We start from the raw sequence: 27,855 nt of genomic DNA, 5'->3' as shown, positions 1-27,855 counted from the left end.
TCCCCCCGGAGACTCCTCAGGGGAGCGTTTCCCTCCTGGAAGGGAAAGGGAAATCTCCAAGAGGCGGATAGAAAGTCCCAGCTCCCGTCTCCGCTGGCGCGGAGCCCGCGGCCGTTTCCGTGCCCACCGGGGAGGAAACGGCCCTCAGCGCCCCCCCCCCCCCCCAAAACACAGGGGCCCATCAGCTCCCTGAGCGCTGCGATGTGCGGGGTTGGGGGGGATGGACGGGATGAGGGGTGGAGGGGTGGAAGGATGGGGGCAGGGAAGGGAGGAGGGAGTTATGGAGGGAGGGATGGACAGAAGGATAGAGGGAGGATGGAGGGATAAAGGCAGAGAGGGAGGGAGGGATGCCTGGAGGGAGGGATGGAGGGAGGGAAGGAGGACTGAAGGAGGGAGGGAGATGGGGAGGGCTGGCTGGGCTGATGGATGGGCGCACGGGTTGATGGATGGGCACACGGGTTGGTGGATGGGCACACGGGTTGGTGGATGGGCACACGGGTTGATGGATGGGCACACGGGTTGGTGGATGGGCACACGGGTTGATGGATGGGCACACGGGTTGGTGGATGGGCACACAGGTGAGCGCTATCAAACGCACTTCTCCCTCCCTCCAAGTTCCCTTTCAGGATGTGCCCCCGATGCAGCGTTCCCCCAAACCTCCCCCCGGGAAAGAGCCCCCCTGGCGCCCCCCCCCCTTCACTTGGTCAAGCCAAAGGCCCCCGCGGTGGCTCTGGCCAGGCTGGCTCCATAGCGAGGTGGTGGCAAGGGGCAGGCTGAGGCCGCCCCCCCCGACGGGAAGCTGCCCAAGGAGCCCAGTAATCATCCCGCATCCTTTCCAAGCGGGAACAAAGGCTGGGGGACAGGATAGTTCATCACGAGTAAATGAAGGATGTAAATAACAAATAGGGGCAAGATTTATTTAGAGCGAAGCCTCAGGAAGCCGCGGGGGCCGGGAGGGAAATGGGACAGGAGCCATTTGGTGGCTCATCAAAATCCCGGCTTGGGGGGGCCCTCGTCCTGCCCGACCCCCCTCCCCCCAGATGCGAGCAGTCCTGCATCCCATCCCCTGCCCCATCCCTGGGTTCTGCGTGTTTAATCCCATCAGGCGCGGGCTGAGTCACCCGGGGCTGGTGCCGGCCTCAGATAAGGAGCTGAAAATCCCGACAATGGGATTCGGAGGGACAGGGCCGCCTGATGCAGTCAGGGCTGGGACTCCCCACGGGGACACCCCAGGGGTTAAAACATCCGCGTCCCGGGGCCTGCGGGGCTGCCACGGGAATCGCCCCAGTTCCCCGGTGAGCTGGGGAAGGAACCGGGAGCGCGACCCAGGCTTGGGCCCAAAGGGGGCCGAGGGGAGCCGGGGGGTACCCAGGAGGGGACACAGCAGCTGTGGAGTGTAGAGACCCCCCCGGTGCACACACACAGGGACACCCCATGGTGCACACACACACACAGGGACACCCCATGGTGCACACACACACACACGGACCCCCCCGGTGCACACACACAGGGGCACCCCATGGTGCACACACACACAGGGACACCCCATGGTGCACACACCCCCCCTTACACACACCTACAACCCCCCCCCCAGACCCTACAACCCAGCCACCTCCCCACGCTGCCCCCCCCGCCACCCCCAGCCCCGCTCCCGAGGGATCCGCACAAACACCCTGCTCCTTTTTTAACCAAAATCCATTTATTTGTCACAAAATCCCGAGCCCGGAGGGTGCTGGGGGGGGGGGGGGGGAGGGCGCCGCTGCCTGAGCCCCCCGGGGGCTCTGCCCAGCCCCTTGCTGCAGCTTTCCCCCCCCCCGCAAGCAGGACCCCAGAGCAAGCCAGGCTCCGGGGCAGGAGGAGGCGGTGGGGTCCCCCCAAGGAGACCAGCTCGGGGGGCACCGGCGCGGGGTCAGGCGCGGAACAGCGTCTCCTGGGTGGCGGGGTCCAGTTTGCCCCCCGGCGCCGCCGCCCCCTTTCCGCCTTGCCCCGAGGAGTAGCTGGCGGAGCGCTCGGTGCCGGGCCCCGGGGGGCGGCAGCACAGGAGCGCGGCGCAGGCACGGCGGAACCGGGGGTCGAAGAAGGCGTAGAGGAAGGGGTTGAGGCAGCTGTTGATGTAGGCGATGCCCGAGCAGTAGGGGTGCAGGTTGCTGAGGAAGGTGTGGAGGCCGCAGGACCACGGCAGCACGCCCAGGTCCATCAGCACGTACAGGGTCTTCACCAGGTGGAAGGGCAGCCAGCAGCCCCCGAAGGCGGCCACCAGCACCGTGATGATGGTGAGCAGGCGCTTGCGCTTGCGGGGCCCCTCGGCGCGCTCGCGGTGGAAGTGGCTGGCCACGGTGCGGGCGATGAAGAAGTAGCAGGTCAGCATGACGGCGAAGGGGGCCACGAAGCCGAGCGCGGTGGAGGAGAGCCCCAGACCCACCTCCCAGGCGCCCTCGGTGCCCGGTGCCGCCAGCCCCCCGTAGTCCATGTAGCAGGTGATCCTCGTGTCCCCGCCGAGCGCGGCCGCCCGCCGCAGCACCAGGGCCGGCAGCGCCAGCAGCGCCGCCAGCACCCACAGGGCCACGGTGGCCATGAGCCCGCTGACCCGGGAGCGCAGCTTGGCCGTGGCCAGCGGCCGCACGATGGCCAGGTAGCGGTCGAAGCTCAGCCCCGTCAGGCAGAAGACGCTGGCGTACATGTTGACGAACACCAGGTAGCTGCTGACCTTGCAGGCGGCCGTGCCGAAGGGCCAGTGGTAGCCCAGCCAGGCGTAGGCAGCCCACAGCGGCAGCGTGGCCACGAAGGTGAGGTCGGCGGCAGCCAGGTTGGCGATGAAGGTGTCTGCCGAGCGCCGCCGGTCCTGCCCGCCCTTGAAGACGGTCCAGAGCACCAGCCCGTTGCCCACCGTGCCCAGCAGGAACACCAGCAGGTAGATGGTGGGCAGCAGGGCCAGCGAGGGGGCCCACTCCTCATACTCGCACTCTGTGTCGTTGTCCCCATAGGCATAGGCCTCCGTCGCCTCCTCCATGCCGCCGGCCTGGGCTGGGTGGGCTCAGCTCATCCCGTGCTCACCGAGCTCCTCCGGCCCTCTGAGCCCGGCCCAGCGCATCCCCCCGCGTTACCTCCCCTTCCTCCTCCTCCTCCTCCTCCTCCTCCGCCCTCCGGGATGGGACGGGACGGGCGGGGGGGGGGGGGGGGGGGGGGGGCGGATGGGGGGAGCCCCGTGGGAAATTTCACAGCTCCCCCCCGCCCCGGCTCCTTCCTGGGGGCTGCTCCAGCTCGCACCCAGGTGTCAAACACCGGCCCCGGGGGCACAGAGCGCGGCCCCGCGGACGGGAAGGAGCCCCGGTGGGGCTGGGGGGGCCGCATCTGCCAGCGAAGCCCAAACGTGCACCTGGGGCGGGAGCTTCGGGGTCTGCTGGGGGCTTTGCGCCGGGGGGGGTTGCATTTGGTGCTTTGCATTTGGGTCTCCGGCGTTGGGACGCCGCAGGGAGCGTTTGGTGTTTGTTTGGTGTGGGGCGTTTGGCACTCGGGGCCTCGCGGTTTGCACTCTGCAAACGCTCCCGGCTCCGGGGGGGGGTCCCAAAGCGCCGCAAGTCCCGGCCGGGGGGGGGGGGGCCGGGCCCCCCCGCCTGCAGAGACCCATTGCAGGCTCACCGCCAGGCGCGGACCGGAGCGGGGCCGAGCCCTCCCGGTTCCAGCTCCGGGGACGATCGCGGGGCCGCGGCCGAAGGGGAAGGGTGAAAAGCCGCGAGCGCCCCGGGGGGGGGCGAACAGGCGGGGGGGCCGCGGCTGGAGCGAGGAGGCGCCGTTTGTTGCTGGAACCGGGACACGGGAGGGGGCCGGGAGCGGAGCGCGAATCCCGGCTTCCCGGGAACGGGGGGGGGGGGAATGGGGGGAGCTCAAAGGGGTCTCCGGGAATAGAAACCGAGGGGTGCGGGAGGGGCCGGGGAATGGGGGTGCGGGACCTCGGAGGAACCACAGCAGCGCCCAAAGGGGAGCCAGCGGCAGCAGCCGGGGGCGATGGGGTGGAGATAACCGGAGATAACGAGCGCCAGCGGCAGATAACGGGCACTGGGGAGATAACGGGCACTGACGCCTGCGGAGGACCGGGATGAGCTTGGCCAGGCCCCGTCACCCGCGGTGCGAGCCGCGGCGGCTGCGGGCTGAAGTTAAAAGCCGCGGTTTGAGAAGGAAGAAAGGGACGGGGGAACCCCCCCCCCCCCCGGGCCGGGGGAGCCGTTCCCGGGGCCCCTCAGCCGCTGAGCGGGCCAGAACAGGGAAACGACCCCCCCGGTGCCGCCGCGAAGGAGCTGCTGAGCCCCGGGAGCGCCGCTACCACCGAGCCCGGCCCCCCCGGCCCCGAGCCCAGCGCAGTTAACGCTGCCCGGCCCCGGCCAAGAGCCGCCGGCGAGGCCGGGAGGGGGGCACAGAGCCCCGGTCACTCCCCCGGGTGTTCGGGCAGCGGCCGGGGCTGCGCCGGTGCCACCGGGGGGCTGGTACCGGGTCACGAACGCCGGTAGCGGGAGCGCCACGGGCCGGGGGCGCTGAGCCCGGCTGCGGGGGTCGGTGCGAGGGGCGGCCATGGGCACCCGCAGCCCCGTCCCGGGGCCGCAGCGAACACCGCCCGCAGCAGCGGCTCGAGGGAGCCGGCGAGGGGAAGCAGCCGAGACCCGGGCGCGGCTCCAGGGCTCGGGGAGCGAGGCTTTGCCAAGGGAAAGGCAGAGCCCCCGGAGCAGCCGCCAGGTCCCCCGGCTCAGACCCCACCGCCGGGTGTGGGGCGGGGGCTGCCCCATGGGGCCGGGGACCCCCATCCCGGTGCCGCCGCGCCCCCGCCTTGAGCAGGCCCAGCGCGGGCACGGAGCTCCTCCTGGTGGCAGCGCCCGCAGCGGCGGCCCCCGCAGCCCGGGGCCACCCCGCAGGGGACCCCCGGGGGCGCTGAGGGAAGAGCCAGGCCCCCCCGACCCAACCAGAGAAGTTTTATTGTCCTGTTCGGGTGGCACCAACATCCTGACCTGCTGCTCGTTGTGCGGGGGTGACACAGGAGCAGGGCGAGGGGCAGGGAGGGGGACACAGCCCAGCCCTCGGGGGGGGGCCCGGGGGGCTGAGGAGGGGGACGAGGTGTGGGGTGGGGGTCAGGGACCCTGCGAGCATGGTACAAAGTGCATAGATGTGTGTGTGTGTGTCCTGATCCGGGGGCAGCGGCCGGCGAGGGGGAGCCTGGAAGAGACAGCGGGAACAGGGGTGAGGGGCCCCTGGGGGATCCAGCGCTGGGGGGGGTCCCAGCCAGAGCAGGAGGGACGGGGGGGCCACCCCTCCTGGCAGCAAGGACAGGGGAACACGGTCCCCCCCCGGCAGTGCCACCGCTTCCCCCTCCAGCCCCCCGGGGCACAGGAGGGGTGTGGGGAGGGGGCAAGGGGGGGGGTCTGTCCCCAGTGTCCCCCCAGCTCCTGCACTCACCCCCCTCAAGGTTTCTTCTTCTTCAGCTTGAGCGCTTGCAGCCAGTGTGGGGGGGAGGCCTCGGACCTGCAGGGGTGGGCACGGTGTGAGCCCCCCAAAACCACTGCTGGGACCCCCTCGGGCCCCCCAGCACCCCCCATGGTCCCTCAGGCACCCCCAAGCCCCCTCACACCTCTGAAAACCCACCCTCAGGGCTCCCACAAGCCCCTGCTGGAGCACCAAGGTGGGTGACAGCCCCCCCCGACCCCCCCCCTTCAGCATCCGCCCAGCACCCACAGTGCTTCTTGGGGGTGCACCCCCCCCCCCCCAAAACCTGCCCCCCCCAACCAGCCCCTGTGCCCCCGCTCTCACCCCGAGGGCCTCTCTGGTTTGGGGGGCAGCACCAGGGGCTTCCCACTCAGGCCGGGGATCTTGCAGGACTTGGAGCGCTGCACATGGGGCTCCCGGGGGGGGGTCACTTTGCTGTCCCCCGGCGGGGTCCCCTCCTCGGCCGAGCGGTTCCGGCCCCTCAGCTTGGCCTGGGGACATTCAGGGAGGTCCGGGTGGGCTCCGGCTGCTCCCCGTGCCCCCCGTCCCCATCACCCGGGGGTCCTCACCTTGAGCGCGGCCGCGCTGAGGCTGGGGAACAGCGGCACCTTCCCGGCCCTGCCCGCCCGCCGGCTCCGGGGCTCCGCCGCCGCCTCGTCCTCGGGCGCCGCCGGCCGGGGCTCTGCACACGGACAGGGTCAGCTCAGCACCGGCGCCCCCGCCCGCCCCCCGCCGCCCCTCGGGCCTCACCGGTGGAGTCACGGAAGAGCCAAGCGTCCTCCCCCGGGCCGGCGGCGGGGCGCAGCGCGGGCGCCCGGTGCCGGCGCTGCCGGCCCAGCTCGGCCTTGGTGCGGAACACGCGGCTGTCCAGCACCTCCGCGTCCTGCGGGGCACAGGGGAGGCGTCAGCGCCCGCACTGGCACCGGCGGAGCCCCACAGTGGCACCAGGGACCCCCGAGTCCGCGACAGGAGGCCCCGAGGGTGAAGCCCCATCCGCAGAGCAGAGGCTCCGTGAGGGACCCCCAAGGCCGTACAAGTGCCGGATGCTGCCACCCCGCTCACCTCCAGGAAGGTGAATTCCTGCCCGGCGAGGTCCGGGGGTGCCTCGGGATGTGGGGTGCCCATGGGGAGCCACTTCTCCTCCCAGCTGGGAGGTCTCTTCCCATCTGGGTGCTCCGAGGGGGCTGCTGCACTCCCCGTGTCCAGGGGGGTCCCGTCGACAGCCTCTGGCTGCGGAGAGGAGGCCCCAGGGCTCCGCGGGGCAGGGGTCAGCTCCGGGGGGTCCCTCTCCTCCTCCGCAGGGCTGGGTGGGTCGGTGCGGGGGGACCCCGCGGCCGGGGGGTCACCCATCTGCAGGCTGGGGTCCCAGAGACCAACGCTGCTGCTGGGAGAGACGAGACCCTCGGGTTCCTCCAGCTCCAGCACAAACCCTCCCCTGCCCCACTGAGCAGGGCAGGAGCCGGGTGTCCAGGCCTGTTCCCCCTCTCCCAGGACATCACACCAAGGGGAACTGTGGGCTGAGGAGGGCAGGGAGGCTGCCAGGCTCACAGGGGACCAGGGTGAACACCCCCGCTGGGACAGAGAAAGGGGTCAGACCCCCAAACAGGGTCACCAGCCCCAGAAGGACCAGAGGGACACGGGGTGGCCAGGAGCAGGGGGAGCACAGGGCACCCAGCATGCAGGAAACCACACAGCTCCCAGAGCAGGGTTTGGGGGCTCCCCACGTCCCACACAGTCAGCCAGGCTGAGGCCTTCCCCAGGCCCATGGGACTTCACTTCCCACTTCCTGCAATCCCTGTTTTCAGGCAGCCTGAGGGAATTTATCATCTGGGGAATCCCCAGCTCCGTAAGTTGCCTGGAATCAGGGCTCCCACATCCCAGTGAAGCAATAAGGGCACAGCGGTAAGTGTGCCAGTTCCGGGGGGCCAGAGGAACATGAGCGCCCGGCACACAGCACCCCACGTCAGAGGGAGACGCCCAGAAGGCATCGTCCCCTCTTGGATCAGCTCAAGGTGGCAGATCCTGCCGGGAGGAGGTGAAAGCCATTCCCCAAAATGTTCCTGCTGCGGCTGTGGGGCAGGAGGCTACAGGGACGCAGGAGGAGCCGGAGCTCGGGCAGGACACCAGCACGGGGCCCGCGGCGCTGGGAGCCCCCCCCCAGCACAGTGAGGACACCCGAGGGGACGGAGCCTTCCCAGGGGCCGCGCTGCCACCGCCAGCACCCCCGTACCTGTGCACGGAGCCGGTGTCACCTCCCCGGTGCCGCTCCCCGACGTCCCGGCTGCGGGCGGCGCAGCGGGCGCTGAACGCATCGGCCCATTCCCGGCGCTGGGCCTCTGCGTCGCCGCAGCCACGCTCCTGCAGGCCGGCTCCTCCGGACGTGCCGCAGGAGACATCGCGGTGCCGGTCCCCTGGGGCTCCCATCACACCCGCCCAGGGCATGAAGCCACCGGTGGACACCGCGGCGCTGGAGGGACCCAGGTCCTGCTCTGGGCCGACGCCGCTGATCTGGCTGTGGCACTCAGCTGCTCCAGGCTCCTCAGCCCAGGCCCTGCTGCCAGCGGCACTGTGCTCAGCGCTGCCACAGCCAGGATCCTGGGATGGGGGATCAGGGCAGTGGGAGCCAGGCAACTCCTTCCTATCGGCAGCAGCATCCACCGGCTCAGTCTGGCCGGTGCCGTGGCCAGGCCTGACCTCGCTCCCTTCCCCTCTGGTGCCTGCAGAGCCGCACTCGCCGGCCCAGGTCAGGCTGCCGGGGCTGAGCTCCAGGTCCTGGCTCTCCATGACCCTACTCCTGTGTCCATCAGCCTCAGCTGCTCTGCTGGGGCTGAGCTCCTGCTCCTGGCTCTCCGTGTCCCTGGTGCTGCGCTCATCATCCCAGGCTGCTTTGTTGGGTTTGAACGCGCTGTCCTGGCTCTCCAAGTGCCTGGTGCTGTATCTGTCCTCCCAGGCCAGGCTGAACTCCCTGTCCTGGCTTTCCATGTCCCTGGTGCTGCACTCACTGGCTTTGGTTGGTCTGCCAGGGCTGAGCTCCTCATCCCAAGTCTCCACATCCCTGGTGCTGCATTGATCATCCCAGGCCAATCTGCTGGGACTGAGCTCCCTGTCCCAGGTCTCCATGGCCCCGATGCTGGGCTCGCTGGCTTTGGCTGGTCTGTCAGGGCTGAACTCCCTGTCTTGAGTCTCTGTATCCCTGGTGCTGTATCCATCAGGCTCAGCCAGTCTGCTGGGACTGAACTGGTCCAGGCTCTCCACATCCCTGGTGCTGTATCTGTCCTCCCAGGCTGGTCTGCTGGGTTTGAACTCCCCATCCTGGCTCTCCACGTCCCTGGTGCTGCCCTCACTGGCTGTGGCTGATCTGCTGGAGCTGAACTCTCTCTCCTGGTTCGCCCTGTCCCTGCTGCTGTACTCGCTGTCCCAGGCTGGTCTGCCAGGGCAGAACTTCCAGGCCTGGTCCTCCGTGTCCCTGGTGCTGCATTCACTGGTCCAAGCAGGTCTGCTGGGGCTGAACTCCCGGTCCTGGCTCTCCATGTCCCTGGTGCTGTATCTGTCCTCCCAGGCCGGTCTGCTGGGGCTGAATTCCCGGTCCTGGCTCTCCATGTCCCTGCTGCTGTATCCATCAGTCTCTGCCGGCCTGCTGAAGCTGAACTCCCTGTCCTGGCTCTCCGTGCCTTGGGTGCTGCATTCACCAATCCAAGCTGGTCTGCTGGGGCTGAATTCCTGGTCCTGGCTCTCCATGTCCCTGGTGCTGTATTGGCTATCCCAGGCCGCTCTGCTGGGGCTGAAGTCTCTGCCTGTGGTCCCAGTGTCCCCAGTGCTGGATCTGCCAGCCCAGCCCAGGGTGAGATCCTCGTCCGTGGTCTCAGCACCCCTGCTGCTGTATTTACTGGTCCAGTCTGGGCTGAGCTCCCTGTCCTTCATCTCTGGATCCCTGGAGCCATACTGGCCAGCCCACGCCGGTGTGATGTCCTGGTCCTGGCTCTCCGGATCCCCGGAGCTGTATTTGCTGGCCCAGCTGGGCTGCCTGGAGCTCAGCTCCTCATCCTGGTGCTGGGCTCCCCCCACGCTGTAGCTGCTGCTCCAGTCGGCATTCCCGGAGCCGATCCTGTCCCCGCTGCCAGTGCTGTCCAAGCCGTAGCCGGTGCCCCACGTGGGTTTGCTGGCGCTGAAGTCCTGTTCCTGCCGGCAGCTCTCCCCAGCGCCAGGGGCTTTGTGCCAGTCGCTGCGGCCCAGCCCCGCGTCTCCCGGCAGCTCGGCCCCTCGGCAGCCGCTGCCCCAGTCGCTCCTGGCGGTGCCGAAGGGCTGCTCCCCAGCCCCGGTGCTGCTCCAGCTCTGTTCGGTCCCGAACTCCGGGTCCCGCTGTGGCTCCCGGGGCCAGTCTGTCTCTCGGGTCCAGCGGAAGGCGCTGCCGGGGCGCGGGGTGCCGATGCCAAATTCACTGCTCAGGTCCTTTCGTGACCAGCCGAGCAGGCCCTGGGCAGGGACAGGACAGGGGCTAAGCGGGGGTCTCGCTCCCGGCTCACCGGCAGAGGAAAGCTGGGGAGGTGCAGCCACAGGGGCCCGTCCTGAAGAGAGCCCAGACCCTGCCGCCAGCCCCCCCCGCCCCGCGGGGCCCCGTTCCCACCGGGAGCTGCCGGCTGCCCCGGGACTCGCGGCCGCTGTGCCTGCCCAGCGCCCTCCCCAGCCCGGCTCGTCCCGCCGCTGCTCCCGCAGCTCCAGGTTGGTCAGCAGCCGCCGCAGCGTGGCCGTGGGCCCCGACTCGCCGGCCATGGCTCCCGCACGCGGCGGCCGCACCCCGGCTCTCCCTGCGGCACACTCGGCTCAGCCTCCACCCATCCTGACCCATCCCATCCCTTCCCAACCCACGTACAGGAGCCGGGCGCCACACACGCCACACCAACACGGTGCCGTGTTAACCCTTGCACTGCGGAGCTGCGGGTCCCTCACCTCCGTGCCTTGTCCTGTGTGGGCTCCGGGCGATGCCAACAGCTCCGCCAGCCAGCCCGGGTCACCGGGCTCATCGCGGCTCCTTGGGGACCCTCCGGCCTGGCCTGGCCCCCCGGGGCCCTGCAGGCTCAGTGCGGAGTCACCCTCCAGTGCCCACACCGAGCTGGTCACCGTGGCTGGAGCCGGTGGGGCCGGATCCGGTGGGGCGGCCTCGATGCAGGGCTCGGTCTCAGCTGGGTCCTGGCCAGGCTCCGTCACGCACAGTGCCACGTCCTGCTCTGCCTCCCCATCTTCGTCCTCCTCTGGCGAGCTCTCAGCCTCTGCCTGGGCCATGGGCCCCCCCGGACACGGGGCCCCCTCTGCTCCCCGAGGGCCGGGCTCGGCGGCTCCAGGGGCCGGGTCCTCCCCCTCCGAGTCGCCCGTCTCCCGGATGGGGGAGCGGGGGGGAGATGGGACCCGCCGGGCCCCCCGTGCCGGAAACGTCCACTCGAAGGACTGGGAGAGGCTCCAGCCGGACTCGCTGCCCATGGCCGACTCCAGCAGCGGGTCCCCGGGCCGGGGCAGGGCACCCAGCGAGGCCCCCAGCCCCCCCAGGCCCTGCCCCGCAGGTGGGGGCCCGCAGCACCCCCTCCGATGAGCGCCGCAGCCCCGAGTCCCTGCAGGGGGGAGTGGGGCTGAAGTTGGGACCCTCAGGGGACAGTGGGGACGCTGGGGGGTCATCGGGTCCCTCCGGGGAGCCCGGGGGGCGAGAGACTTTACCCAGGGGCTCGGGGGGTGGGCTGGGGGAGGCCGGGTACTGGACAGCAGCCTCGGGAGAGCCGGGGGGGCAGGTGGCCCTGGGGGGCAGCTCGGGAGTGCTGGGGGGGCTGATGGCCCTGGGGGGCAGCTCGGGTGTGCCCGGGGGGGTGGCTGTATCGGGGGAGCCCTCTCCAGGCGTGTGGGGGGAGCCGGGGGAGCGGGAGATGCTGAGCTGAGGCTCGGCTGTGAAGGAGGGAGCCCCCGGAGCCTGGCTGGAGGTGTCCGAGGCCCTGGCTGGAGGCTGGGATTCGGGGGAGCCAGGGGCCCGTGTGGGGGAGCCGGGGGCCAGGAGCTCGGGGGGGGCATGGGGGGAGCCAGGGGCTGCAGCGCAGGGCTGGGAGGGAGCCCCTGGGGCCAGAGCTGGGCAGGACGGGGGCCTGGGAGAGCCGGGGGGGCCCAACTGCAGAGAGGAGAGCTGTGGAGAGAGCCGGTGGGGGCACGTCACCCAAGCGAGCCCCCGGGGATCACCCCCAAATCACAGCCCCGCGGCCCGGTGAGGGTACCCCCACCCCAGCCGCTCGAGGCAGGAGCTGCCCCACTTTCCCCCAGCACCCAGATGCTCCCTGCCTGGCAGGACCCGGCCGTGCCCGACCCCCCCCCCCCCCCCGCCCCGGCAGATGGAGAGGAAGAAGTGAAGCAGGAGCAGCAAAACCCCGGCCGGGCCCCCAGCACCCCCTTGCCCGCAGCACCCTGCCCGCGCGGGGTGGTGCCGGGCAGCGGGGGCCGGTCCTGCCCCGCCGCCCCCCCCGCCGTGAGTCACGCCTCGCACCGCCCCCGGCCCGGCCCCGAGCAGAGCGGAGACACGCACCGCGCGGAGAGGGAGCCCCGGAGGAGACAGGAGAGCCCCGAAGGAGAGAGCGGAGCCGCCGCGGCCGGGCGGGCGCGGCCACAACTCACGTCAGGGGGGGAGCGCGGCCTCCGGCGTCCGCGGGGGGCCCCGGCGCTGCTCGGGCCGGCGGGGGGGGAGCCGCTGCCGGACAAACGGGGAAGGAGCGTTAATTCCCTGCCTGCGCCCCCCGCCCGGCCGGGATGGGGCTGGGTGACCCGCGGGAGGCCCCGCAGCCCGGCCCAGAGCCGGCACCGAACCACCGCGGAGGGAGGGGCAAATCGGCCCCGCTCCCGTGTCCCGGGAGAGCCCGTTTCTCACAGCGGGGTTTAAAATAGCCGGGTCCTGCTCCCTGGAGATGCCCGGCTCCGGGAGCGGGGCCAAGCGCTGGCTCCCACCCAGCACATCCTGCAGCGGAGCCACCCCGGCACGGCCCGAGCAGCCCGCCCGGGAAGCGGGGAGCGACCCTCTCCCCGTTACTCCCAGCCTCGGGCAGCGCTGCCCAGCCGCGGGAGCACGGCTGGCTCCAGGCCCGGCCCCCGGCACCGCGGAGGCTGCTCCTCAACCGGGACAGCTCGTTCCTGCGGTCGGCACAAGCCGCCGGCGCGGTCCCGGCCTTCCCACGTTGGACACCGGAGCTCGCCCCCGCTGTTCCCGTCCCCAGGATGAGCCGGAACAACGGCCCCCGGCCCCGCAACCGCGCGCCCCAGCTCCTCACCTCGTCTCGGCTGGGGGGTGTCCGTCACCCCCCGGTCCCGGCTCACCCACCGCGGGCTGGGGGGCCTCGCCGGGGGGGGCTCCCTCCGCCTCCCCGCTGGGGCGCCTCCGGAAGGCAGCGAAGGGCTTGGAGCCGAAGCGCAAGGAGGGCTCAGGGCAGAGCCGGCCTCGGTCGGGGCTCCCTGGGCCCTCCCTGGTGTCCATCTTGGCCAGGATCTGCTCCACGGTGGTGCCCGGGAACCGCTCCGGTTTAGTGGCCACCGGCACCGGCGTCACCTTGAAGGGCGCCGGGCCCTTCCGGGAGGGGGTCGGCGGCAGGGGGGGCTCCTCACTGGGGGTCGCTCCCGCGGCCTCCCCGGCTGCTGCTGCAGGGGAGGGCAGCCCCTTCTCGGTGGGGGGCTCTTGATAGGGGGACTTGATGGTAAAGGAGGGCCGGCGGACAGGCCCCCCTGTGCTGCCGGTGCCGTAGGGCTGGGGCCCGGCCAGGCGGTTCATCTTCTCTGCCGAGGGCAGCTCAGGGCGCGGGTGCCGTGGGCCCGGTGGCGGCAGTGGGGTCTTGGCTGGCACGGGCGGCTTGGGCAGCACATGAGGCTTGGGCCGCAGCGGGGGCTTGGACCGAGCAGTGCCTGTGGGGCAATGAGGAGACACCGTGCTGGGGGGGCACCACGGCCAACGGGAGCCAGTGGAGTGCCCAGCATCAGCCTGGCATCCCTGGCGGCTCCCCAGCGCAGCAACACCCCCCTGGTTCCTCCCACCCACGGGACTGACCTGTGTCGGGGCTGCTGCCCACCAGCCCCCCGGTGCCTGCCGGTGCTGCGCAGGGCAGGGCCGGGTGCAGGGGCTGCGGCTGCGAGGCCATGGCCAAACCGGGACCGGGACTCGCTGGGCACGGGCAGGGTCAGCCCCTGGGGGGACAGACAGAGGAGGAAGGGGTGTTTCGGGGCGCTCCGAGGCTGGCGGCGCCCTGTGAGCAGCAGCCGCGTTGTGCCGGGTGCCAACCCCTCGTGTCCACCTGCACCGGGGCCACGTGCCAAAGCACCCCTCCCTGTGCCGGTGCCACCCTTGCTTCCCTGCCCCGGGTCGCCTGTGCCACGACACCGGGACCCCAAACCCCCCGGTAACCCCCATGCATCACCAACCACGCACCCCCCCCCCCAGCTCCCCACAAACGCTGCCCCATTCCCAATTTACCAGCCCCGAGCCGCTTGTGCCACAACACCGGGACCCCAAACCCCCCGGTAACCCCCATGCATCACCAACCACGCACCCCCCCCCCCCGTCACCCCACAAACGCTGCCCCGTTCCCCATTTACCAGCCCCGAGCTCATCCCAGCCCCCTCCAACCGCCCCCCCCCCCCAAGTGCCCCACAGCCCCGCTCACCTCCCCGGCAGCGGCCGCATGTCCGGGGTGCGCCGGGGACACGGGGGGGGGGGGGGGGGGTGCAGCCGCCGCCGCCGCTCCCGTGACTCACCGGGGCTGCGGGGACAGGAAAAACCCGCTCGGTGCCTCCTCCCTTGCCTTCCCCTCCCCTCCCCTCCTCCCCGGCGGGGTCCACCCCCTTCCCCGGGCGTTCCAACCCACATCTGGAAACCATCGGGCCCCGGCTCCGGGTCCGGGTCCGCTCCGGTGCGGCCTATGCCCGCTGCCCCGGTAACGGAGCCCTTGCTCGAGCAGAGGGGTAGGCCGCAAGCAGCGGGCCTAGGCCTGTTGCCATGGCAACGGAGCCCCCTTACTCGATTTAGGTGACGGTACCGGGTCCGTTGTGCCCGTCGGGGGGCCGAACCCGCGGGTTCCCCGCGGGTTCGGCCCCCCGACGGGCACAACGGACCCGGTGAAGGGTTAACGGCGGTTCCCGTATCCCGGTTCCCGGTTGAGGCCCATCCCGGTGCAGCGACCCCCGCTCACCCACTGCCGCTGGCCACGCCCCTTCGCCCCTCCCTCGGCCAATCAGAGGCTGCGGCGGGACAGACGCGGCCCCGGCGCCGCGTGGCCGGGCAGAGAGCATAGAGGAGACGGGCTAGAGAGGCGGCCGGGGAGGGTGGGGCTACCATAGAGACGCGGGTATAAGGGTGGAGAGGACGCAGCGCCGCCAGCAGGGTGGGAGGTATCAGGAGCGGGTTGATCCCAATGGGAGAGGGCGGTAGCGGGGAGGGGAAAAGGGGGAGAAGGGGAAAAGAAGGGAGAGGAAAAGGGGAAGAAGGAAGAAAGAGGAAGGGGAAAGGAGAGGGAATGGAAAAGAAGAGGGAAGGAAGGGGAAGAAGGAGGAAAGGGGAAGAAGGTGGAAACGGGAAGAGTGAAGAAGTGGAACGGGGAAAGGGAAGGGAAGAGGGAAGGGGGAAGAAGGAAGGTGAAAAATGAGAGAAGGGGAAGGAGGAAGGAAGAGGACAGAATGGGGCAAAGCGGAAGGAATGGGGCAGAAGGGGACAAAAGGGGATGGAAAGGGACAAAGAGAGGGACTCTGCTAGGGACTGCAGTGCCAGGACAAGGGGTAACGGGTTCAAACTGAAACAAGGGAAGTTTAGACTGGATCTAAGGAGGAAATTCTTTCCTGTGAGGGTGGTGAGGCACTGGAATGGGTTGCCCAGGGAGGTTGTGAGTGCTCCATCCCTGGCAGTGTTCAAGGCCAGGTTGGATGAAGCCTTGGGTGGGATGGTTTAGTGGGAGGTGTCCCTGCCCGTGGCAGGGGGCTGGAACTGGATGATCTTGAGGTCCTTTCCAACCCAAACCATTCCCTGATTCTATGAAAGAGAACGGAAAGGGATGAAAGAGAACAGAACGGGGCAGAAGGGGATGGAAGGAAGGGGGTGGAAAGGGGCAGAAGGGGACAGTAGGGAATGGAAGGGGTGGATGGGGACAGAATGGATGGAAGGGGGCAGAAGGGGACGGAATGGGATGGGAATGGGAGGGAAGGGCCCCCCCACCCCGCTGTGCCACCACAGCCACGCTCCCGCCCTGGGTGGGTTTTTTTATTCAATCCCAGTTTCCACGGGAACAGACCCAAAATACAAAAAAACCCAACAAAACCCAACGGAGGGAACGAGGAACCAGCCGAGAGTTACAAAAGAGCTGCGGGGCTGGAAGGGACCCCCCCAGAGCCCCATCCCGAGACACCCGGCACCGGCAGGCACGGGGGGGCCCTGCAGCTGGTCCCTGCTGTGGGCGCCCGGTCCAGGAAACCCCCGGGACAGGGATGGATCAATCGGAGCCTGAGGCGGAGTCCGAGGAGCTGCGGCGGGGGCTGGGGGCTCCCTCCTCCTCTGAGTCCTGCAGGAAGGGACAAGGATGCGGTGTCAGCGGGGACAGGAGGGTGACAGCAGGGATGGTGGGGTCAGAGGGGGACAATGAGGTCCCCACCTCTCCCATGCCCGCCATGGGGTGACCATGGAGGTAGCGCACAGAAGCCACCCCCAGCGAGGACCATGCCCAGCCACTGCAGACAAGCCCCCCAGCAGGACCGGGGTGTGGGTCCCCCCGAAGGGCAGGGGCTGCCCCAGCTCTACCCCACCTCCTTCTTGCTCTCGGAGGAGGAGCTCTCGTCGCTGGACACAAACTCTTTGCTCTTGAAGCTCTCGTTCGAGCTCTTGGCCGAGGACTTGCTGGAGGACAGAGACTTGGAGCTGGCGCCTTTCCTCTCAGCCTTCCCCTTCAGCTGCTTCTCCTGCTTCTTCTTCTTCTTCTTGGACCTCTCCCTGTGCACGGCAGGAGGGAGGGGACGTTACCACCGACCCCCGGCCCAGCCCCACGGAGCTGCCCCCAGCCCAGCACTCACGCCCGGGAGCTCTCCGCCTTGCTGCCCACGCTGTATTCCTTCATGGCCTTCTCATAGTCCCTCCTGGCATCTTCCGCCTTGCGATCCCACTCCTGCCACAGGAACACGGGAAGGGTGGGAATGGCTCCCTCCTCCGGCAACAACAGAGCTTCAAACCATCCACCTCTCATGTGCTCCCTCGCTGGACCAAGCCTGTGCTCAACCAACAGCCCAAACCCATCACCTCCCCACAGCCATGGGGACCTTCCCGACCTCCCACCTATGGAGCTCCAGGTTCCTGCAACAAAAGGCCTCTCTGCCCCCCACCCATGTCTACCCTCCCTTCATCCATCCCTCCCCCGTCCACCCTCCATCCTGAGCCAGACTCAGCTCTCCCCACCAGCAGACCAACCCATGCACCCCGTCCCTCACCTCTTTCTTCTCCTTGGACATGGCTTTCCAGAGCTCCCCGGCCTTCTTGGACAGGTCGGTGATGCTGATGCCAGGGTGGTCGGACTTGATGCGCTCACGGCTGGCGTTCAGCCACAGCATGTACGCAGACATCGGCCGCTTCGGTGCGTTCGGGTCCTTCCCCTTCTTGCTCTGGGAGGCAGGAGCAGAGAGAACCAGCGTGAGAGGCTTGACCAGCACCACCCACTGCAGCCCTGGGGATGTGGGGCTGCCCCACAGCTGCTGAAGGGCCAGTTCTTGGAGATCAGGCTCCCAACAAACAAAGGGACAGGCCAGGCCTTTGGGAAAGGTTCCAGGATCTGGAGCCAGGCTGAGAGAGCCGGGCTGGGGCAGCCTGGACAAGAGAAGGTTCTTGAAGGGGAGACCTGAGAGCAGCTCCAGTGGCTGAAGGGGCTGCAGGAAACCTGGAGAGGGGCTTGGGACAAGGGCCTGTAGGGGCAGGCCAAGGGGAATGGCTTGAACCTGCCCGAGGGGAGACTGAGCTGAGCTCTTGGGCAGGAGCTCTTCCCTGTGAGGGTGCTGAGGCGCTGGCACAGGGTGCCCAGAGAAGCTGTGGCTGCCCCATCCCTGGCAGTGCTCAAGGCCAGGTTGGACACAGGGGCTTGGAGCCCCCTGCTCCAGTGGAAGGGGTCCCTGCCCGGGGCAGGGGTTGGGGCTGGAGGAGCTTTAAGGTCCCTTCCAACCCAAACCACTCTGATTCCTCCACAGCAGGCAGCGGGGCCAGGCTGGGCCCCGGTGGGTGGGAGCTGCTGAGGGGGCAGCACAGGGGCTGTGGCGTGGCCCCAGCTGGGCTGCAGCAGCAGCAGGGCCTCAGCCCCTCACCTCCGGGTGCTTCCTGCGGGCCTTGCGCTCTTTCACCACCTTGGCTTTCTTGGCCGGTTTCTTGTCGTCGCGGTCGCTGTCACCTTCACCGCTCGAGGACGTGGCCGAGGCGTTGCTGTCGAACCTGCGGGGCCCAGCACAGGGCTGGGGGATGCAGCAGCACCGGGGGCACCAGGCCCTGCCCTCGGCTCCCCCCGCCTCCAGCAGCCCGTAAGCGGGAGCCTTCCGGCGCCGAAGCTGCTGTGCTGGTGCTGAGCAACCCCCGGGGACCCTCCTTCCAGGAACACGGCTCCATCCCCACCTCCTGCACTGTTTCGGCTCCCCCAGCTCCTCCCCCCGGGCTGGACCAGCTCCTGCAGCACACACGGGGCTGTGCTCTGCTCCCGGTGCAGCGCAGCCTCTCGTCCTCCCTCCCCCAGCTCGGAGCTGCATCCCAGCCTCATCCCCGCCTCCTCCCACTGCTCTCTCTGCTCTGGCTGCTGACGCCTCAGCAGGAGCCATCCGATGCCCTGAGTGCTGCTCCAACCCCTGAGAGCCCTTTAATGTCATTAGGATAGAGCGAGCTCACACTCTGAGGCCCAGGGGTGTGTAAAGTGATGCCGGCTGCAGCATCCCCAGCGCTCCCAGCCCCATGCAGCACCTTCCAGAAGCTTCCCCCACGAGAGATCTGCCCAGCCCCTACTCACTCTTCAGCCACATCATCGTCCTCTTCCCCGGGGTTGAAGGACTCATCTGGAAGCAGAGCACAGGGTCAGCTCTCAGCTTCCCCCCAGCCGAGCACCCAGGGCCCGGGCCCCTCACCCGTCTCCTCCCCGGAGCCGTCGCTGCTGTCGTTGGCGTTCTCCTCCCGGATCTTGCCCTCCTCCTTCATCCTCTCCAAGTAGGCGTCGTGCTGGTCCTCGTCCGAGTCGGCGTATTCATCATAGCTCTGCTTCATGCCCTGCGGGACGAGCGGCGTGAGGAGCGCTCCCAAGGCCCAGCTCCAGCCCCTCTGGGGACTGCAGCCCGCAGTGTCCTGTGCGGGCATGGCTCCAGCCATGCAGGGCACTGCAGCAGGGACTGGGAGCAGGGACCAGGAGCAAGGACTGGGAGCAGGGACCAGGAGCAAGGACTGGGAGCAGGGACCAGGAGCAAGGACCAGAAGCAGGGAACCAGGGAGGACAGGAACCTCCTGCTCTCAGCAAGGCTCCAGAGGGAGGAGCAGAAACGTTATCAGAGTTAGCTGGGGGCCCCTTTTGCACACCATGCTGCAGTTACTGGGTTAACAGGGACCACCACCAGGCCATGCAGAGGAAACCTGCACCAGGAGGAGGAAGAGGAGAAAGAGGAAGGGGTATCGCACGGACCTTTTTCCTCTACAAGGGCAAGGAGAGAAGAAAGAGGTGAAAACTAACAAAAGAGAAGGGCAAAGGAGCAGAACCGAGAGGGGAGAGCACCCAGGGTGGCGGGGGCTGCAGCTCTGCAGGGACAGGTACCTCCTTCAGGCCACGGTTCTTGATGTTCAGCTTCTTGGCATTGACGAAGTCGAAGAGCTTCCCGTACTCCTCCCTGCGGGACAGGCGGGTGAGGGCCGGGGGCAGAGCCTGGGGCAGTGCACCCTGACCCGCACCCACCTCTCGATGCTGCTGAAGGTGTACTGCGTGCCCTGCTTGGTCTCGATCTCGAAGTCGAAGGAGCGGGTGGTGGTGGTGCCGCGGGCGAAGTTGACGAAGCTGATCTCGTCGAAGCGGATGTGCACGGGCGGCTTGTGCACGTAGATGAACCCGCGCTCCAGCGGGTACAGCAGCCCCGAGCTCGCCTTGTACGAGCAGGTGATGCACTGCGCGCCCGAGTGCCTGCGGGATGCGCACCCTGAGCACCGGGGGGGGACCGGCACCTCAGAGCCCCATGGCTGCTCCTGGCCCCACACACAGCACCCTCCGAGCACAGCAATGGACAGAAAGAGGGGCCAGATCCAGGGCCAGGGAGGGCTCTCAAACAGTGGCCTCAGCCGCCCAGAGCAGCAGCTCTCCCATTCTAGGAGCTCCCCATGACCCATCAGTGAGCGCTTGGGCCCAGAACCCCGCCGTGTGCTGGGCTGTGCCACCAGAGCGTGAGCAGCAGCTCAGGGAGGGGATCCTGCCCCTTTGCTGTGCTCTGGGGAGACCTTAGAGCAGCTCCAGTGCCTGAAGGGGCTGCAGGGAACCTGGAGAGGGGCTTGGGACAAGGGCCTGTAGGGCCAGGCCAAGGGGAATGGCTTGAACCTGCCCGAGGGGAGACTGAGCTGAGCTCTTAGGCAGAAGCTCTTCCCTGTGAGGGTGCTGAGGCGCTGGCACAGGGTGCCCAGAGAAGCTGTGGCTGCCCCATCCCTGGCAGTGCTCAAGGCCAGGTTGGACACAGGGGCTTGGAGCCCCCTGCTCCAGTGGAAGGGGTCCCGGCCCAGGGCAGGGGTTGGAACTGGAGGAGCTTTAAGGTCCCTTCAACCCAAACCAGGCTGTGCTCCTTTGAGGGGGCACTTGCCCCACAGCAGGAAGACCCCACATCCCCCTGTGCCTCGGCCGGCAGCAGCAGCATTCCTCACCCCTGGAAGTTCCCGGGCACGGTGATCTTGCGGTTGACCAGCGCCTTCATGACCCTGCTGACCATCTCGTAGAGGGACCCCGACATGTTCTTGGTGAGCCGCCCCTCAAAGCGTTTCTCCACCTCCTCCCTGTGCAGGCGCAAGGCCGTGGTGAGAGCAGGAACCCAGCAGGTCCCTCACATCCCTCCCGCTGCCCCAGAGCCAGGCCAAGGAAGGGGCCGGGCAGGAGAAGAGCTCACTCATTCATGTTGAGCGTCAGGGAGATGTCCTCATCCTTGGAGAAGAGCAGGATAAGGAAGTGGTAACGGGTCTGGCCTTGCTTTATTGGGGGGTCCAGGCTGATCTGAGGAGAGAAGAGGTGTTGAGGAGCTGAGATCCCCCTGCACCCCCCCGTTGCCACCCTTCCCAGGGCAGGGCAGGCCCCGGTGGCCCCCTCACCACGAAGAACATCTGCCGCTGGTCCTTGTGTGGGAGCAGGAAGAGGCGCAGCACTGTGGTGTAGGGGATCTTGTAGTCGAAGGTCTTGCCATGCAGGTGCAGGAACGTGGGGTAGATGCGGATGTCGTAGCGCCCGCGTGGTGTCAGGCACTGCAGCTCCCGGAAGATGCAGATGGCATCGCCCGTGGCCTGGATCACATCCGCCTTGGAGAGCACGTTCTGGGCGAAGGCCTGCGAGGGCACGGAGCTGTGGTGGGGAGGAGGGACCCAGCTGGCCCCAGCGTGGCCCCGGAGCAGCCCCACAGCCCCCTCACCTCCACCGGGTCCACGCCGTCCTCCTGGGTTGGCGGCACATAGAAGCGAACCTCCATGAGCGAGACCTCGGCGTCATCGTTCTGGTGGAACTCCAGCGTCACCTCGTTCTTGCCCGTGGTGCACTGGGACACGTTGCTCAGCGGGATCTCGAACACCGGCTGCTCCCCGATGTCGAAGGACAGGAGCTGCCCTGCGCCGGGGGATGCACCCGTCACAGCAGGACCTGACCCACCGCGGCCACAGACCCAGCACCAGCACCAGCCCCGCTCTCCCCCCCTGCATCCCCCCTACGTTCCCTGCCTCATCGCCAGGCTTCCTCCTCCTGGCTGCAGCGCTGGGATGGGCGCTGATGAGCCACGAACAGGAACCTTCTGCTCCCATCTTCCCCTGGTCTCAGGCCCTGGGCTGAGCCACCACCTCCCATGGCTCCCCCAGGAGCCACCGGGCTCTGCCAGACCTCGCAGCTCCCACCCGGACCTTCCCTTTACACAGAGAATTCCCTGCTGCAGGGCACCCCCTGGGCCTGCCACCTCCCGCTCCCCCAGGCTCCATCCTGCCACCATCCCCGTCCCCAGGACACCCCGAGCAAGCGGGCGGCTGCCTGAGGCACTGCGGGCACAGCCACACGGGTGGGAGCCCTCCAGCAGGACCCACCTCCGAACCGGACCGTGCCCCAGTTCCAGCCCTTCACACACAGATCCTTCTCGGTCAGCTCCAGGCAATAGTGGGCCTTGAAGAAATCCGAGAGCTTATCGAATTCCTGGGACGGGGCAGAAGGAGGGGGCGTCAGAACCCCCCCGCCACGGGCTGCTGCCAGCCGGGGCTGGGGCACGACCCAGCGCAGGGGACCGGGGGCCGAGGAGCTGCCCCTGGCGCCGGGCACTCACCGACTCGCGGAACCCGTCGTACTTGTAGACGTGGCCGTTCTTGGTGAGCAGCCTGAGGCCGTGGCCCAGCGCCACGCGCCGCCACACGCCCTCGGCCAGCTCCGACGCCTGGATGTTGTCCACCTTCCCCGTCTTGCTGTTCTTGAAGATGACGCCCTGGCGGCTCAGCCGCAGCCGCCCATCGTTCTGTGGGGCAGAGCCACGGCGCCGTCACCGCGGCTCCCCTGGGCCCAGCCCCGCTCCTCGCACCCCTCAGCGCCCGACTGGGGCGCACGGCACCCTCCAGCCCCTCCTGTTGGCCCCAACGCCAGCGGGGGGCAGGGGACCCGGCAGCACCCATTCCCCCCCCGGTGCCCGCCGCGGGCTCACCATGGAGCCCTTCACCTCCTGGTAGATCTCGTTGAACTCCAGCGTGTCGGCCATGGCGGGCGCCGGGATCCGGGGCTGCTGGAGCCGTCAGCGCCCGCCCCGCGCTGGCATCTCCCGGCACCTGGGGGGGGGGGAGCGGGGGGGATGGACCCAGGCTCCGCAGGGCCCGGAGCCCGACCGCGGCCCCCCCGCCCCGCTGGGATGGGGGAACCGGACACCCCGGCCCCGCTCCCTCCCCCAGCGCAGCCACGGACCGGGCCCCCCCCGCCCCCGCCCCCCATCACCGGTGCCGCCCCCCCCCCCTCCATCCCGGCCCTTCCCCTCCCGGTGCCCCCCCCCCCCCGCACCCCAGCCGCCCCCCCCCCATCATGGCCTCCCCCCCATCCCCGCTCCTACCCCTCCCCCCCCCCACCGGATTCGCCCCCCCCCGCTCCTCCCCCCCCTCGCGCTCGCCCCCCCCGCTCCCCCCCCCGGTGCTCCCCTCCCCCCCCCCCCCCGCACCGCCGCCACTTTCCCGCCTGCGCAACACGAACCTCACGCGGAGCCTCCCCCGGGGCCGCCGCTGCCGCCGGAAGTCACCCCCACTTCCGCCATAGAGAGGAGCCGCTCTGGCCGCCGCTGCGGGAGGACCGCCCTGTACAGGCAACGGGGGGAGACCATAGAGCGCCCGCAGGGCTCCGTCTAGAGAGGACGCGGCGCTCGGCGCCCGCCCTGCCATAGAGCTGGGAGAGGAGCTGGGTAGAGCGGCCGCTCCGCCCGACCGCGCCGGCCACGCCCGGTACCATAGAGTTGGTCAGCGCCGGGCGGCCCCGGCTCCCCCAGTGGGGAGCCCACAGACCGGCACCCCCTAGTGGCGCACCCCCCAACCGGGCACCCCAAACCGGCACCCCCTAATGAGGCACCCATAGACCGGGAGCCCCCCAGTGGGGCACCCCCCGAATGGGGCACCTCAAACCGGCACCCCCCGAATGGGGCACCCCGCAGCCGGGCACCCCAAACCGGCATTCCCCAGTGGGGCACCCATAAACCGGGACCCCCCCAGGGGGCACCCCCCCCCCTCCAGTGGGGCACCGCAGGCTGGACACCCCTCAATGGGGCACCCACAGACCGGGAACCCTCAATGGAGCACCCCCAAACCGGCACCCCCCAAACTGGGCACCTCAACCCTGCACCCACAGACCGGGCACCCCCAAACCGGGACCCCAATGTGACACCCTCAATGGGGGACCCGAAAAACATCGGGGGGGGCAGCCCAAACCGGGCACCCCACATCAGCACCGCCGCCCCCAGCGCCCCCAAACCGGCCCCAGCTCGGGGCACGCACACGGGGGGGTCCCCCCCACCCGGACCCCGCCTGCCCCTCACCCCCCCCCCCCCCGTGACCCCGCCCCCGCCCCGCCCCGAGCTGCCCGCACCAGCCGCTGCTGCCTGCACCCTGCCCGCAGCACCGCTCCCTGCCCGCACAGCCTCGGCACCAGCCCCGCTGCCCGTACCCTGCCCGCAGCGCCCCTCTCGCTGCCGGCACAGCCCCTCCATCACCCCCCCGCCTGGCCCCTGCCCGCTCCGCTGCCCACCCCGCCTGCACCACCCTTCTCGCTGCCTGCTCCTGCCCTGCCCACATCCCCGCTTCCACAGCCCGAACACCGCCCTCGCTGCCTGTCCCCTGCCCATCCCACCGCTCCCTGCCCGGCCATCCCCCTGTCTGCCCGTCCCCTGTCCCTGCCCGCCCCCCCGATGCCGGCCCCTCGCCGCTGCCCGCCCTGGGCGATGCGGTTCTTCTCGTACGAGACGCCCAAGTCGGTGGTGGTGAGGAGCTGGGTGGTGGGCGCCACGCACCGCGCCGTGCAGCTCCTCATCCTCGCCTACTTCATCGGGTGAGGCCCCGGGGCACCGGGCGGAGGAGGGACGGGCGGCGCGGTGACCCGCGCCGCAGCTCCGGGACGCGAGGTGTGACCGTGCGGGAGCCACCGCGGGGGAGAGCGGGCGGTGCGGGTGCGGCGGGGCCAGAGCGGGGCTCCGTGACAGCGGCCACGTCAGGTCGCGGGTGGGTGACAAGCGCCCGTCGGGGGACCCTGCGCCACTCGTGCCGGGGGTGCCGGGGGGTGCTGGGGAGCCCGGCCCGGCCGTCACCGTCCCCGCGGGTGCCGTCCCAGCTGGGTGTTCCTCCACGAGAAAGCCTATCAGGTGCGGGACACCGGCATCGAGTCCTCGGTGGTCACCAAGGTGAAGGGCATCGGGAGCTACGCGGGGCGCGTGCTGGACACGGCCGACTACGTCACCCCCCCCCAGGTGAGGCCGCGGACCCCCCCCCCCCCCCCCCCATCCCGGTACCCCCCCTCCGCGGGCTCTGGGGGTGACGGTGCGGTCCCCGCAGGGCACCTCCGTGTTCGTGGTGGTCACCAAGCAGATCCTGACGGAGCAGCAGGCGCAGGGGCTCTGCCCCGAGGTGCGGGGCTGCGGGGGCAGCGGGAGGGGGGGCATTGGGGTGGCAGCACCCCCCGCTCACCACCGCCCCGCAGAGCGAAGCCGCGTTCCGGTGCCGCAGCGACCGCGACTGCCGGGACAGGAGCCCCATCAGTGGCAGCGGTGAGGGACTGGGAGCCGAGGACAGCCCGCTCCGTGCACCCATGGGTGCTGGGGCTGAGGCATCCCCGCTCCGTGCACCCATGGGTGCTGGGGCTGAGGCATCCCCGCTCCGTGCATCCATGGGTGCTGGGGCTGAGGCTGCCCCGCTCCGTGCACCCATGGGTGCTGGGGCTGAGGCATCCCCGCTCCGTGCACCCATAGGGGCTGGGGCTGGGGCTGGGGCTGAGGCCGCCCCGCTCCGTGCGCCCATGGGTGCTGGGGCTTAGGTAGCCCCGCTCCGTGCACCCATAGGGGCTGGGGCTGGGGCTGAGGCCGCCCCGCTCCGTGCGCCCATGGGTGCTGGGGCTGAGCCCCATGGGTGCTCCGCAGGGCTGCTCACGGGCCGGTGCGTGCCCTACAACGAGACCCTGCGCACCTGCGAGATCCGGGGCTGGTGCCCGGCCGAGGTGGACACGGTGGACGTGTGAGTGACGGGGACACGGGGGGAGCACGGGGGGAGACCCGGGGGGACCCGGGGGGGACCGGGGGTCACGGGGGTGCGTGTGCCGCCGCCGCGTGCCCAGGGCCGCCCCGTTGTCCCCCCCAGCCCCATCATGCTGGAGGCCGAGAACTTCACGCTCTTCATCAAGAACAGCATCCGCTTCCCGCTGTTCGGCTTCGAGAAGTGCGTGCCCCGGGGCCGGGCCGGGCCGCGGAGCCCCCCCCCCCCCGCCTCACGGCCGCGTCCCCGTCCCCCCCCCAGGGCCAACCTCCCCCCCCCCGGCGCCGGGGGGGACCTGGGGCGCTGCCGCTTCCACCCGCAGCTCCAACCGCTCTGCCCCATCCTGCGCCTCGGGGACGTGGTGCGGCTCGCGGGGCAGGACTTCCGCACGCTGGCCGCCACCGTGAGCCGCGCCGGGGCCGTGGGGCGCAGCGAGTGGGGCGCGGGGCCACAAAGATGTGGGGTGCGGGGATGCGGGACGGAGGGTGCGGGGACACGGCGGGTGGGCGTGAGGACGCGGGACACATCGGGTATGGGGACACGGGGACGTGGGAGGCAGGGATACAGCGGTTTGGGGCAGGGGACACGGGGACGCAGGGATGAGGGATGTGGGGACATGAGACAGGGGGAAGTGGGACGTAAGGCCACGGGAGATGTGGGATGCGGGACATAGCGATGAAGGGATGTGGGATGTAGGGAGAGGGTGTGAGGACGTCGGGACGTGGGGTCACAGAGGAGCATGGGTGTGGGCGCACGGGGTTTGGGATGGAGGATGCGGGATATGGGACGCTGGACCCAGAGACATGGAGACACGGAGATGTCTTGGGGGACACAGGGGTGAGGGCCACGGGTCCGCACGGACACCCGTGGGGTGACGCTGGCCCCGCGCGGTGGCGCAGGGGGGGGTGCTGGCCATCAAGATCGGGTGGGTTTGCGACCTGGACCGCGGCGGGGAGCGCTGCCTGCCCCGCTACTCCTTCACCCGCCTGGACGGGCTGTCCCGCGCCACCGGCTACAACTTCAGGTACGGCACGGGCCGGCGCCGGAACACGCGAGTGCCACGCGTGTGCGCCACGGCCGTGTCCCCGCGCAGGCACGCCCGGTACCACCGCTGCCAGGACGGCCCCGAGCGCCGCACCCTCACCAAAGCCTTCGGCATCCGCTTCGACGTGCTGGTGTACGGCCACGTGCGTGGGGGGCCAGGGGGGCCACGGGGAGGGCCTTGGGGGGGGGGGGGGCCCCGACCAATGGGGTCTTTGCACCCCCAGGCCGGGAAGTTTGGCATCGTCCCCACCCTCATCAACATGGTGGCCGCGTTCACCTCCATCGGGGTGGTGAGTTGTGGCCGTTCTCAGCCCCTTCGTGGCAGCATCTCCCCGGGTGGTGGGGAGAGGCCCCGAGGCCTATGGGGGCAGAGTGGCGGTGGTGCCCCATAGAGATCGGGAGGGGTGGTGGAGAAGAACCCCATAGCCGCGCAGTGTGCGGACACAGCAGAGCCTGGCTCCATGGGGTGCTGTGGGGTGTCAGCGGGTGCCCCATAGCGCGCCCCCCAACGCTGCCGCCCCAGGGCACGGTGCTGTGCGACATCATCCTGCTCAACTTCCTCAAGGGAGCCGAGCACTACAAGGCCCGCAAGTTCGAGGAGGTCAGTGGGGCTCGGGCTGCCATGGGGCTGGGTCAGGCCACACAGGGGGATGTGTGGGGCTGGATGGGGATGCACGCTCAGGCAGTGCCCCTGACCCCTGCAGTGCCCTGGCCATGGGGCAGGGACTAACCCAGGCCCACCCGCTGCCCCCAGGTGCCAGAGGCGGACATGGCGCCGTCCCCTGGCAGCCCCACGGCGCCGGCCCCCGGGTGGTTGGGCCTCTGCCCCCGGGACAAGCAGTCCACGGACTCGGGCACCTTCTCCCTTGGCCACTAGCGCCAGGCACAGGGATGTGGGGTGGACCCTGGGCTCCGGGGGTGTCCCATAGGGGCCACCCAAGGTGGGCACCGGGGCCACGATGCCCAGGGCTCATTGGGACCCCCAAGTGGGTCCAACTGCCCCTCCTGACCCCGGTGCCCACCCTGGGTGCCCCAGCCCTGTCCCTGTGTCCCAGTGCCCACCACTGCGTGTCCCAGCCCTGCCCATGTCCCCAGCGAGCCCCAAGCCCTGAGCTGCCGCTTCCCCAGGTCCCCGCAGCTCCCACATCTCCACCCACGGCGGCCGGGGCTGCTTCCTGGGGCAATGGGTGCTGCTGGGGGCCAGGGCTCACCCCCCCGGAAGGGTGTTGAGCCCCAGTGATCCCAGCACCCCCCTGCTCCCCCCAGCCCCACACCGGGGGCTGCACCCCCATCCCAATAAACCTTTGGCTCCCTGCACCCGCAGTCTCCAGGCTGTGCCGGGGAGGGGTCATGGGGGGTCTGGGGCAGCGGACGCC

General features: G+C 69.9%; 4 protein-coding genes across 6 annotated transcripts; 1 reads left to right on the top strand and 3 right to left on the bottom strand.

The window, feature by feature from the left end:
• Positions 1 to 1,677: 1,677 nt before the first annotated feature.
• APLNR (apelin receptor) lies at positions 1,678 to 3,093 on the bottom strand. The gene has a single exon (XM_065683340.1). The coding sequence runs from the start codon at positions 3,008 to 3,010 to the stop codon at positions 1,910 to 1,912; it is 1,101 nt and encodes a 366-aa protein (XP_065539412.1). The 5' UTR covers positions 3,011 to 3,093; the 3' UTR covers positions 1,678 to 1,909.
• Positions 3,094 to 4,944: 1,851 nt separating this feature from the next.
• On the bottom strand, positions 4,945 to 14,495 carry TNKS1BP1 (tankyrase 1 binding protein 1). The gene is given in 13 exon segments (XM_065683304.1): positions 4,945 to 5,202; positions 5,443 to 5,508; positions 5,794 to 5,960; positions 6,039 to 6,151; positions 6,220 to 6,352; positions 6,532 to 6,853; positions 7,700 to 9,942; positions 10,417 to 11,032; positions 11,034 to 11,629; positions 12,112 to 12,184; positions 12,759 to 13,383; positions 13,526 to 13,662; positions 14,230 to 14,495. Coding segments are annotated over 11 exon segments (5,040 nt in total). The 5' UTR covers positions 13,617 to 13,662; positions 14,230 to 14,495; the 3' UTR covers positions 4,945 to 5,202; positions 5,443 to 5,447.
• A 1,213-nt stretch (positions 14,496 to 15,708) lies between these two features.
• SSRP1 (structure specific recognition protein 1) lies at positions 15,709 to 23,008 on the bottom strand. 2 transcript variants are annotated; one of them, XM_065683316.1, is made up of 17 exons: positions 22,902 to 23,008; positions 22,369 to 22,489; positions 22,000 to 22,185; positions 21,767 to 21,872; positions 21,112 to 21,302; positions 20,798 to 21,028; positions 20,599 to 20,702; positions 20,360 to 20,488; positions 19,413 to 19,634; positions 19,275 to 19,347; positions 18,601 to 18,739; positions 18,486 to 18,531; positions 17,800 to 17,923; positions 16,939 to 17,109; positions 16,528 to 16,619; positions 16,264 to 16,447; positions 15,709 to 16,022 (listed from the first exon to the last, which is right to left on the bottom strand). In XM_065683316.1, exons 2-17 carry the CDS (start codon positions 22,420 to 22,422, stop codon positions 15,954 to 15,956), a joined length of 2,121 nt encoding a protein of 706 aa, XP_065539388.1. In that variant the 5' UTR covers positions 22,423 to 22,489; positions 22,902 to 23,008; the 3' UTR covers positions 15,709 to 15,953. The 2 variants fall into 2 exon arrangements, with proteins under 2 accessions (XP_065539388.1, XP_065539389.1); XM_065683317.1 differs by having other exon boundaries at positions 22,870 to 22,905.
• Positions 23,009 to 23,399: 391 nt separating this feature from the next.
• P2RX3 (purinergic receptor P2X 3) lies at positions 23,400 to 27,796 on the top strand. 2 transcript variants are annotated; one of them, XM_065683338.1, is made up of 12 exons: positions 23,400 to 24,242; positions 24,522 to 24,657; positions 24,743 to 24,814; positions 24,888 to 24,954; positions 25,324 to 25,417; positions 25,541 to 25,618; positions 25,697 to 25,838; positions 26,335 to 26,459; positions 26,529 to 26,622; positions 26,704 to 26,769; positions 27,003 to 27,080; positions 27,234 to 27,454. In XM_065683338.1, exons 1-12 carry the CDS (start codon positions 24,103 to 24,105, stop codon positions 27,354 to 27,356), a joined length of 1,215 nt encoding a protein of 404 aa, XP_065539410.1. In that variant the 5' UTR covers positions 23,400 to 24,102; the 3' UTR covers positions 27,357 to 27,454. The 2 variants fall into 2 exon arrangements, with proteins under 2 accessions (XP_065539410.1, XP_065539409.1); XM_065683337.1 differs by lacking the exons at positions 23,400 to 24,242; positions 24,522 to 24,657; positions 24,743 to 24,814; ... (2 more) ...; positions 25,541 to 25,618; positions 25,697 to 25,838 and having other exon boundaries at positions 26,073 to 26,612; positions 27,003 to 27,796.
• Positions 27,797 to 27,855: the final 59 nt, after the last annotated feature.

This window comes from Lathamus discolor, chromosome 6 (genome assembly GCF_037157495.1).
Source record: "Lathamus discolor isolate bLatDis1 chromosome 6, bLatDis1.hap1, whole genome shotgun sequence".
In the NCBI taxonomy this organism is placed as follows: Eukaryota; Metazoa; Chordata; class Aves; order Psittaciformes; family Psittacidae; genus Lathamus; species Lathamus discolor.
The sequence above is the reverse complement of the archived record's forward strand: the minus strand, read 5'-3'. Positions and strand labels throughout refer to the sequence as shown.